The sequence below is a fragment of the Oreochromis aureus genome, linkage group 1 (assembly GCF_013358895.1).
Source record: "Oreochromis aureus strain Israel breed Guangdong linkage group 1, ZZ_aureus, whole genome shotgun sequence".
In the NCBI taxonomy this organism is placed as follows: Eukaryota; Metazoa; Chordata; class Actinopteri; order Cichliformes; family Cichlidae; genus Oreochromis; species Oreochromis aureus.
Genome location: NC_052942.1, coordinates 19,315,448 through 19,327,456, shown reverse-complemented (window position 1 = coordinate 19,327,456; position 12,009 = coordinate 19,315,448). Strand labels below are relative to the sequence as shown.

The 12,009-nt window shown below is 38.5% G+C and overlaps 1 protein-coding gene across 1 annotated transcript; it reads left to right on the top strand.

Annotated features, from left to right (window-relative positions):
- Nucleotides 1-2,872: 2,872 nt before the first annotated feature.
- On the top strand, nucleotides 2,873-11,603 carry lin7c (lin-7 homolog C (C. elegans)). Its single transcript, XM_031744835.2, has 5 exons — nucleotides 2,873-3,078; nucleotides 3,987-4,105; nucleotides 5,031-5,102; nucleotides 5,252-5,461; nucleotides 6,740-11,603. The coding sequence occupies exons 1-5, from the start codon at nucleotides 3,042-3,044 to the stop codon at nucleotides 6,905-6,907; spliced, it is 606 nt and encodes a 201-aa protein (XP_031600695.1). The 5' UTR covers nucleotides 2,873-3,041; the 3' UTR covers nucleotides 6,908-11,603.
- Nucleotides 11,604-12,009: the final 406 nt, after the last annotated feature.

Sequence of the window (12,009 nt, the reverse complement as noted above, 5' to 3'; positions counted from 1 at the left end):
TTTGCGCCCAGTTTAAATTACTATGTCACATTCCTCAAGACATTGTGATTTGTTTAGGTTGCCAAGAATTAGAAAAGGAAGGAAAAAAAATTAACAGGCAAGAAATGAGGGAGAGAGAGACAAAGAGGGAGACAGAGAGAGAGAGAGCGAGGACAGTTCCATCTTCAAAAGCTTGCATGCTGCTTCAATTGTGAATCGATAAATTCTCCACTTACAGAAAAAAAAGGATATGATGCTGACCAAAAAAAATAATAAAAAAAACATTCCGTTTACATATTCAGCAGAAAACAATTTCCTCTCAAGTAATTTATCTGTTTACTGTTCTAAACTTCTCAAGGTAATGTTGGAATTACATACTATGTCAAGGTGCTGTTGTCAAAGCTTTGCTGTTTATTTTTTTATCCCCACCAGAGGACAAGATATATATATAAAAAATTATATAAATATATATATATATATAAAATTTATTCATTGACATGTTTCTGGGTTAATATTATTCATTTTGTATGTTGTGAAGTTGTTTGCAATATTAAACTGAAATATTTGAAGAAATAAAAATGACTATAGGCAACTGAAAAACAAAATCAATGTCGATAAAGTTTCAACGGTGCATTTTTAGGCAGGGTAAACTTTATTATACGGACAGTCGGCAGGCAAGGAGGGAGGAGGCACATATGCACACATGCATGCGCACAAACCGCCACGTCCAAAGCATGAAAGAGCAGAAATTCAAATCCTGAGCAACAAGAAGTGATGTTTTAAGATAAGAAAATGAGTCCTTGCTTTGGGTCACTCACAGATAACCAGTGTTAGAGTACAGAAAGCAGCTCCGGGTGTCATTCAGCTACTTCAGGAAGGAAAAGAAAATGGAGAAAGAGAGAGGAGGTGCCCCTAAACCGCTTCCTGCTCCCCACCAGCACATTTTTTCAACACAAGTTTATGTGCTTTGGATCTTTGGTGTTCATACACAGGTGTTCAGAGCTTTTGCTCCAGCTGCATGTGTGATGTCGCACAATTACGAGACCCTATTAACACAAGAAAAGGGCCTACGCGTTCAAGTGCAGACTAGTACAAGTGGGTAGACTGCCTGAGCTTGACAGTGATGGATTCAACCACCCATACATTTGTGTACATTAAAAATGTACACCCAGCGTTTTGTTATTAGTGCGCTGTAATCCCAGCTTTAACTCCTCCACAATAGGACAATCACCACTGATTTTTTTAGCTCTAAAGTCACTGTGATCAGAAGGAGAAGCCGATCTCCATAACTGGTTTGGCACCTGGGTTAAAAGACTGCCGAGGCTTTATATCAACTTTCTCCCTCGGGCAGATAATAACTCATTGCAATGCATGCCTGCCAAGTCTGGATTCCATAGCTTAAGGTTTTAGTGGGAATACAATAAAATATGTTCAGCGTCTCATCTTCGTTACATAAAACATTTCCAGAACATACTGCAGAAAGATTAAAAACAACAAAAATGCATAAACAAAATTTCTTCAAAACACCAGCGATCCCTTATGAATGAACACAATCACCTCATTTTACCACGCCTCCATCAGCCTGAAGGTAAGTGCAAAGACAGCCAGATCTGAAGACGGTGAAGGAAAGATGGGCCAGCTTCTTCACTGCCCTGCTTGGACCCTTCACAGAAGCCTGATGATGATGCTGTGAGTTAATACCATTAAAAACAAAAAAGATACCGAGGCTTCTGCAACACAAACAGTGGGAAGACGAACAATATCATAAATGATCTGGTCTTCAAGGAAAATCCACCTGAAGGTATAAATGGGAATGATTTGGTAAAATTCAAGCACTATCCCGTCCTCAGCACGTAGGACAATGAATCAGCCATTCAACATTTTAGATAAGATGATAAGGATGTGTTTTGTTTATCATGAGCATGAGCCTTAGGCTATTATTTTTTACAAAGTTCAAAAAAATAATCTGCCAATCATACATTTAATAAAAGAGTGCATAAAGGGAGGCAGGGTGAAGCCCATGGTGTTTTTCAGTGTGACCATAAATCAGGCATATGAGTGAATCCTACAATCTTTTAGGAAAACAATGGGCCTACTGTGTTAAGAAAAGAACAAAAGCTGCTGCTCACCAAGTCTTTAAGCGTGTCTGCTTTATGCCACGCCCACATTCGTGATGTCACATTAGGTATTTTTCATCACCTGTCAAAAGATTTGCGTTTCATCACCCACTGGGGTGTGGTCAGGAGTGAATCATGCTCTAAAGTTTCAGGATACAGAGAAGCAGTGCAGCTGCAGTTTTCTGCATTCATGGAGGCTCAAAATGTGATGCAGCTCACCAGTAGGGGGTGGCAGAGAGAGCGCTCATATCAGACGTCAACAAAAAGCCAAATAAACCTTCTTCTGGTTGGCCCTTGTTGTGGCAGTACATATTAATATAATCGTCCTTTGAGCTGTCTGTGGAGGCTGAGCGAAGATGTTAAATGGAGTTCTCCACCCCTCGGGTTGTTAAATGGTAATATGGAATCTGGGTTTGGATTCTAGCCAACGAGACCTTCAGTGGGCTATATGCATGGCACAAAAATATTCCGACTCTCATTGTCAGCATCAGCAGTAAACATAATAAAATCAAACCGCTGTGCTTAAAACTAAATCTGGCATTACTAATATCCAACATTTGAAGCTGCTAAGGTGTACGTTTGGACGAATTAAAGAAAGGACATTTGTACACTAAAGCGAGGTGGAATATTGGTAAATCTATGTGGCTTATGTATGTATGATATATCATAGTTTTACACCAGTAGTCGTCTAGTAAAAGGATAAAGTAACAAATACAAACGCGGTGACTTTAAAATGTGATTGAACATTCCGAGTTCACAGTTTTACGAGGTTTCCCTGAACGCATCATGACACTGGCAGCTAGCCTAGCCGGCTAACTTGGCTAATCTGATTTATCGTCTCAGTTAAGCGCACATAACGCCAGCCAGGATTACCAAACTTAGTTTTCAGTATTTTTCCTTTTAGCGAACTATCTCCCTAACGCCAAACATCCTCTCATTTCAATAATGGCATCGCTTGGGGAGCCCGTGCGATTGGAAAGAGGTGAAGTTAATTAGCTAGCTAGCTTTAGCTTAAAAATATTTGTTGTGATATGCGGGCGACATAAACCTAGCCTAGCTAGCATTAGCTCATTAAAGCAGGCGGCTTATTTTTGTCTGTGTACTCTGTTTTATGGTGGGATAACGATAGAGTAGACATCTTGCGGTTAATTCTTGTATGATTATGTATATATAGTCACCCAGCTAAAGCAGCCACAGCTATTACGGCTACATTGTTGTACTTAGCACATTAGCCACCTAGCTAATATTAATGACAACAGACAGTGATTAGCCAATCTGGCTGGTTTGTTCACTGTATCTTACCATAAAAGAAAGAAGATTTTACAGTTACGCTGGTTGTATCGTTATATTAATTTTTGCGGCCTGTCTGTAAATAACACAAGTTCTGGGTGTGTGTTGCTAAAATGTGCAGATTTGTGTGTTAGGTTAAACTTACGGGTTACACAAGTAAGTACACACGTAAAACTTCACGATTAGAAATATTTAATAAACTTGCAAATGCTTATGAATTCATTGCTATTAAAGTAAGCTGTACATTCGCAAAAACAAAATAAAAAAAAACAAAAACGTGATGCCTGCTGCCTCATCCCGTCAGGGGTGGTTAAATTTACTTTATAAAAGGGGTGTTACTCTGAGAGTTGCTTTATTATTGCATTATAGCGATTTGTACTAGTTGTAGTATGTTCTGGTGGGAGACAAGCTTGTCCGGAGCATATCTATAATAAGAACAAATATAGTGCAAGTAAATGTAAATTGTAACAGAAAAAAAGGCTGCAGCTTTAAATGGGTGCCGACTGTGCTCTGACGCTGATGTGGGTAACTCTCACTGCCAATGTTAACATCTACATTTGCAGGCCTCAGTAATGGTTATGTACATGTTCTTGTTGACAGATATCAACCGTGCTATTGAATTGCTTGATAAACTCCAGAGGACAGGGGAAGTGCCTCCCCAGAAGCTGCAGGCACTGCAGAGGGTCCTACAGAGTGAATTCTGTAATGCTGTCAGAGAAGTGAGTCTCTTTCATCTTGTATCATTCAAAACACTTAATAAAGAGACATTAGTTTACAGTTTGGAGCTTAACCGTCTGCATCCCAGTAGAATTCCCAATAGAATGCTCCAAAATTAAGAAAGAGAGTGGAAGTCTGGTTAAAAGTTAGTTTAAATTTTAAGGTAACTAATAGCTCTTTCCAGCTATATATGACCATTTAAGATTTGTACATTTATGTTTTCAACATCTCTTTACCATTACCTCTTTGTCCTCCTCTTCTTCATCTGGCACATCCACCCCTCCTCTCTGCTCCCTAACCTCCAACTCATTCTCTTTTTCCTCACCTCACGCCTCATCTCCTCAACTGAAATCGAGACTCTAACATAATAAAACGTGCATAAACATACTTATTCGTTCGCGATAATATCACAATTAGTTATCATCAGCAGATTGGGTATGTGGCCCTGCCGCTTTGGGACAGCTGATAGCCAGACGGCTATAAGAACAACAGCTAGTGTTATACCAGATAACGTTAAGCTAGAGAGTCTGAAAAATCACATTTTCCCTTTGATAAACATTTTCACATCATATAAGTCCGCTTTTCCAAAGCTTTGCAGCCTCCTCGAAATTGATGTGATCGAACGCTGTAAATAGTGGACTGACAACCTACACTATTTACAGATGTACGTCAGCCATAGTGTGAAATAAAATGTAAAATATTGCAAAATACTTAAATTGCACAGCCATTTCTTTTTTCCCCTGATTTATTGTTAAGTGTTGACTTAACTCAAATTGTTAAAGTATACTGTGTACAAAAGTGTTTTTGACAGTCGTAGAAATATGCTGGCTGCCCACAGCTGTTATGGTTATAGAAAGTTAACCCTTTGGTTTGGTTTGAATTCTTTGTGTTCTCCTGTTGAAATATTGTCCACTAATGTCTCCTCAGGTCTATGAGCATGTGTATGAAACAGTGGACATCAACAGCAGCCCCGAGGTCAGGGCCAATGCCACAGCAAAGGTAGACAGTTGTCAGTTACTGTCTGAACACAAGATTTGGTCTTTTTGTAATCTTAATTTCAGACATTTAATTTCTTAAAATGGGTAATTTTGTGCTTTGACTGCAGTACATACAGACGAGATATCTAAACACCACTTTCCTATTTGTAGGCTACAGTTGCAGCTTTTGCAGCAAGTGAGGGACACTCACATCCACGAGTTGTGGAACTGCCCAAGACAGAAGAAGGGTTGGGTTTCAATATAATGGGCGGAAAGGAGCAAAACTCACCAATTTACATCTCACGGATCATCCCAGGAGGCATCGCTGACCGACATGGAGGCCTGAAAAGAGGGGACCAGCTTCTCTCAGTGAATGGAGTGGTGCGTTTGAATTCACAGCATGGTTTACATTTTAGACTGAGCCTGAGCAAATTCTCTATTTCAGATTTTTTTTTAAACAGGCAGATATTAGAAATAATACATTCTTCAAAAAAACTAATGCACAGCTAGATTTTGTTTCAGGATTTAAAAAAAAAAAAAGGAACTGCAATAACCGTGCAAAAATCTGGGGACCCATCTACTTGTAAAATCCTTGTTTCTGAACTTGTTACACCATAATTTATTAATGAGAACTTGTAAGGCAGGTCAACAACTCTCCCACTCGTCAAACTCTTCTAGTAGTGCCTTAAAATGAAGCTTATTAAAGCCTAGTAAAGCGCTTTGGGTGCCTTGAAAAGCGCTATATAAATCCAATCCATTATTATTATTATTAGTAAACAGGGGAGTGCTATAAGAAGATATCAGCTTGTAGCTTGGAGTTGTTGGCAACAGTTTGTCCATCATAGGGAGTGACAGGATTCAATCAGTGGAATTTGCATCAACAAAAAACAAAATCAATAAAATCCCCTGCCTGTGCTCACCTGTGCTTTTTTTTATGTTCAGACTTACATCATCATGTTGGTTGATTATTAGCCATAGAGTCTGACAATGATGGCCATTTACCAGCTAAACCTTCTTCAGTAATCCATATTACCAGTGAGCTGGCACGAAGCAGCTGTCAGAAAAAAACCCTCAGAAACCCTGTGGAGTCTTTGGCGTCTTCTTGGTGCGATGGAAAAACATTTCCTTATGTCAGTGACAGGAAGCTGTCAATTTTGTATGTTTAGAAATAATAATAATAATGGTAATAATAATGGTAGTAATAGTATATTGATGTAAATAATGAATGTGTCAGGTTCCTCTTGTACAGCTCTGGAAATGTTAATGTGTTCAACATGTTTGTTATGGCTTAAAGATGGACACAGTGAGTGCTGATGGAACACTGAATGTAAACGTGCCATGCTATTGTCTGGAAGTGTAAATCTCAAAGATCAGCCAATAGCAATCATCCAGTTGACTTTGTTTATTGCTCAGCTTGTTCCCTCATTAAAATTTCCAAATTGCAGGCTGTTATATGTGAACAGCTGCTAGAGCTTATTTTGGAACTACATTCACTTCAGTACATATAAAACTCTTGTTTACTCTAAAAGTGGCCACATACCTCCTCGTTGCTCTTGTGTTTAATAATTGGACCCAGTAGGTTAATCTGTAGAAATCATGGACTTTTATCTGTTCCTGGTGAAATCTTAAAGTCAATTTCTGTGTTTCTTTTGCCTTTAGAGTGTGGAAGGAGAGCACCACGAGAAAGCTGTGGAACTCCTCAAAGCAGCTCAGGGCACAGTGAAGCTGGTAGTAAGGTACACCCCCAAAGTCCTAGAGGAAATGGAGTCACGCTTTGAGAAAATGAGGTCGGCGAAACGCCGGCAACAGAACAACTTTCCCAAGTAGGATTTTCCCATGTTGATGCCCAGCTCCCATGTCTCTCCTCCTTTAGCCTTCTGGCCATCTGTTCTGATCCCTTTCTCATTTCCCTGCCCCCCAAAAAAGAACAAAAAAAAGAACACGCTCCTGTTTAGTTTTAGCTCATACATACTGTATATTGCGCTTCTGCCCTTTTCTGTAGCATTTTGATATTCACCATCGTGTATTGTACTAGACACTACAACTCTAGACGAACACTAGGAAGATCACGATTGTCAGTGTGTGTCACACCATGTGCATTATTTTTGAATTGACAATTTGAATGCAACTTCTGAGACAAACTATACAACTGCTTTGACTGAAAAGGTAGTGTTTTTCAGTGATTTATCAGAGCCACTACCAAGTGCCTCAGGGCAAACACATTTATCTTATGTACTGTTTTTTCCTTTCTCTTCTTTCTTTAACCGTTTAAATTTCTGGAAATTAAACTGTTGTGGCAGGAATTAATTCATGCTTTTCACCTGTTTTCTCAGAGACTGTAGCTTTAGAGGTGCTGACGACAGTCTAAATTAGTTAAAAAGTGATAAGTTGTTAGATTGGTATTATGGCTACCCTACAAAAAGTAGCAAAAGTGCTGGATTATGTTTGAGCGTTCTCTCTAGGCTTACCCTGTAAGACTTTAACATCATGCCACGCTATAAAAAGCTCCAGTAAGTGATGTAATGGGGTCTCAGCAACTCGTGAACTAAATAGCTGACACCACAAAGACTCGCACATTTATCAAAAAAAATAAACCCTCGAAACTCTGGAGTCAGTATGACATGAGATGAAAGTCAGTTATTTTGTTTTGACATAAATGAGGAATGTACTGTGTCACATTTTTACTCTGCCAGTGAAAGAACTTGATAAGAAGTCAGTTATCCAGTGACCATCAGAATAAGATAAAATTAGGCATTTGTAAAATCCAGCTAGTCAGATGCCTACAGTCTCTGTAAGGCCCTGGTCATGCAAGCCTAGAAACCAAACTGTGACCCCCTGGCAACCACCGATCATTAGGGAAAAATGTGTATTATCCAGCCGATTGGAGAGTGTTTGCTGGAGATTGCTGGCTATCTGTGAAATCGACTGCTACAGCCTCATTCACCAAGGCTAAGAGGCTTGTTAGCAAATCCCTGGAAACCTCTGGTTGCCAGGGAAAATAAGTGTGCTCCCCAACCGGCTGGCAAGTAGTTGCTGCCAGCGACTACATGAAATGATTAACAAAGAGGTTTGGTTGTTAGCATATTGCTGTAGTTTGCATGGATAATACCAACTTACCTCCAAATACTCGCCAACTGTTCACTGAGTGAAATTTCAAAAACTGTGACACAAACCAGAAGCTGATCCATTTGCCCTTTTTAAACCATGTTGACAGCAATAGTAAGAAACAACTTTTACTTTGAAGGGGAAAGTTCTCCAAACTTGCACTCCCTCAAGTTTCACTATCGCTCAGCGAGTAATTAGCGAGTGTCTGAGGTTTTTGGTGCAGCGCCCTCTTCGGAGCTCATTTCCCGCTGCTTGCAAGCACTCACCAACTAGTCGAGGAATACACTTTTCCCCCTAGCAACCAGAGGACATCAAGGGGTTGCCAACCAGCCTCTAAGCCCGTTTGACCAAAACTTCAGTCACATTAATGCAGCATGTGAGTTTTGATCACTTGTTCAATGAATGAAATGTTAGTACACATACTGTATTTGTGTTTGTAATCTTTCATCAGTTTTTTTTCTTACATTTTGTAACTTAATATCTAGCAAGGGATGAAAAAAAGTGAATGTTTGATGACTTTTTGTATTCTCATATCGCATTCATGTTAAAGGACAAAAGACAATACAGGTGCTTGGGTAAGATCTATCGACAGCTACTTTAAAAAAAATCATTTTTTGATGCTTGTAAAATGTTAATAAAATGTTAGTAAAGCCCATATTTCAATAATTTACAGCAATAATTTCAAACTTGGTCTTGCCTGCATGTCATTACCAGTTTATTTTCCATTCATCTTTGCGCAAATAAGTTTTTTCTTTTTCTTTTTTCTTTTTTAGGTGGGTTGGGCACAAATGTACTCATATATAATATACAAAATGCATATCATAAAAATGAGAATGATAAACACTTTATTACCAAATACTGCCAAACAATCAAGTTTGTTCTGATGTGAATTGTTAAGCAGGCAAATCACAAAAAAGTCTTAATTGTCTACAGTATATTTTAATGTGTAGGCTGCCACAATTACATGTACACTTAATCATGTTCCACATTTTATAGTTATGAAGTGGCTGCATGTTTAGCTACTGTGTTGATAGTCATCATAGGGAAATCTTCATTCATTCATATCTATAGCCCTACATCTCAGTCAAACAAGTCCACAAGTCTTGGTTTTCTCTTAAAAATAAAATGTATTGTTTCATTAAAACATCAACTCAGTAGATGTCTAATCATCCACCTTTTTTGGCAAAATATCTACAGGACAGATTTAACTTCAAAGATTTATTCCTAGAGGTTTTTTGTTTGCAGGGTAGTTCTAATAATGTGTGTACAGAATTATGGAAACCAGGCTTTTGCTGACTAAGCCATACTATTGTCCAGTCTCAGGATCAACACCTGGCATTATTGAGACAGGAAGGTAGTAATGTAAAGGTAGTAATTCCTATCAGTGTAGATTAACCATCCGATGCCAAACTGTTCTTCAGAAGCAAACCGTTTTAGTCGAGAGGTAGTCTTATGAGCATGCTGCTGCTTGGCGTGTGCGGGCACGATGCATGTGTGCTGTCCGGTTCTTGTGACCGTGTCATCTGAAATGAGGTCACTTTGAGTTTCCGTTTGCCTGGTTAGCTGCTCCACAGCTGTTTGTATTTCCATCTGTTTCTTTTATTACTTTATCCACCGTCTCCTGACGTACTCTGATGTTCCTCAAGTTACTAACAAATCGTAAATGGGATGTTCAGAGGTCCATCAGTACTGTTTTTGGGAGGATAAAATCTAAAATCCGGCTCGTGGGCTTTTGGTAATCGATCCTTTAAGTGGGAAAAGACTCGTGAAATGATTACTGTAGATTAAATCCACTGAAATGAATCACTGGTTAAAAAGCGGTACCTTTTATTAGTTGAAAGTGGCGTGCTAGTGTTGATGATTTGAATGTCTCTGCACATTTCCCTCACATCAACTCGCTCAGCTGTTGCTTTGATTAGCAGGTTTTTGTAAGTCAGTGAAGGGGTCGTCGACTCTCATCTGATTGTATGGTACTTAAATAATGCTTTAAATATCACAAGAAATGACGACACATGACGAGTACAGGTATATTTGGTGGGTGAATCCCCTGTAATCCATTTCTCTTTATGAAGTAAGCTGAATTGAAGGTCAAAGTCTCAAGTTAAACACGCTGCAAATATGGAATGCAAATCAATTATCTATGCAAGGTCTTTAAAAAAAACCTTTATTGGTGCAAAATAGTTGTCATTTTCCTCCAGAATGTTATTAAACTTACGACAGTAAGGCTGTGTGGACGAATGTCTAATGAAATATGACATTCAGCAGGATTTTGAGAAGAGTTGCATGTAGTTGGATGATCCTATGAGATGTTTACAAATTTTGGGGGTTTTTTTGGTTTTTTTGCTGTAACATACTGATTACCATGAAGGAGTCAAAGAAGGCAATTGGCAAAACTTTGGGAGATGGCTCTCTATTAAGCATCCATAAGCAGTAGTTAACAGGCTATAATGTAGTTGTAAACTAAAAGTTGTCATCAACGTGATGTATTCTAAAATTGTGACGGGCAGTATTATAAAAATATTTAAAAACATTAGAAATGTTCTCACGTGTCCTTACAACTACAGTATAGTGTGGTTTTGTTGGATACTTATACACTGCTGTACACACTAAAATGCTAAGTAGTGGGATTTAAATAAGCGTTCCTGAATAGTTTCACTTAACAATTTATTTAAACTACATCGATTATGCTTTTGTTTGGAGGCAGAACATTTAGCAGAGCAGTCGGGGTGTACATAAAAGACTTAATATAATGTATAGTTTGTCCCTTAATTGTGTTTTAACTAACATTAGCTAGCTAGATTCACTTCTCACGCACATACAAACATGTATAGTAAATCAGGAAAAAAATGTAATGAGACTTGGTATTGATATTGCACACTCTCCACTGAATGTCACTGACTATAGTCTGATTTTAGTTACAAACCTTTGGTGAGGTAAACCTTCAACTTTCTACCCGTTTTCATTGTGTATTGGTCAATAGAGTATTTTTTTATAATGGTTTTCTTTTTTTGATATTTTTCTCAATTTTTATAAGTGATTTTCCTAAAAAAAAATCAGATACCAGGAATGATTGGTACTTCCATTTTGACTGTGTACCAGGGCCATATCAGCGCAGCGTCTCTGAAAAGCGGGGCAGATGTGGGACAGATTAACTGTCACAGATCAGCTCCTCTTTTCTGAGCTCTGCACTGATCTCTCCTTTCTTTCTAGGACCAAGACCAAACTTAAAATGTTGATACTGTTTTAGTCAGTGCTTATTTATGATTGCCTGTAGATAGTGTTGTGTTATTTTATGTTCTCTAGTCTGTTTATCTAATTTACTGTGTTACATTGATGTGGAATGTAAAATGTTGTGATGTAGAACATAATAGTTGGACAGGAAGCTCAATAAACCGTGCTTAAGTTTATGACTTTTAAATGTGTTTTTCCACTATCTGTTACATGTTACATTCATTTTTAGAAAGAAAGACACATCTCTGGCACTCTTGTGGTACATGTTAGGTTTCAAATAGGGAAATCTGTAAAGAAAAGAGTAGTATGGCAGCAGCGCAGCATGAAAAAGGTGGGTCGTGCGATCAGAAATGGTAACATGGACCCTTTAGTGAATTCACAAGGCAAATTTGAAAGTGTTGCTGAGGGTGCTGGAGCCAGTTGCTAGTCTATTGCAGGCCTAGCAGAGAGAGAAAGACAGCCATTCAAACTCACATTTAAACTTTGGGCCAATTTAGCAATCAGTTAACATGCATGTCTTTGGAGCTGGAAGGCACAAAGAGAATGTGTAAACTCCACGTAGAAATCTGTTCATCTCATCTGAAAATGATTTC

Bases quoted from the DNA above. Each gene is read 5' to 3' on its own strand.
- lin7c (XM_031744835.2), top strand. From the start codon at position 3,042: ATGGCATCGCTTGGGGAGCCCGTGCGATTGGAAAGAG. The intron at 4,106-5,030 runs GTGAGTCTCTTT...ATGTCTCCTCAG, and splicing joins TCTGTAATGCTGTCAGAGAA to GTCTATGAGCATGTGTATGA. The intron at 5,103-5,251 runs GTAGACAGTTGT...TCCTATTTGTAG, and splicing joins GGGCCAATGCCACAGCAAAG to GCTACAGTTGCAGCTTTTGC.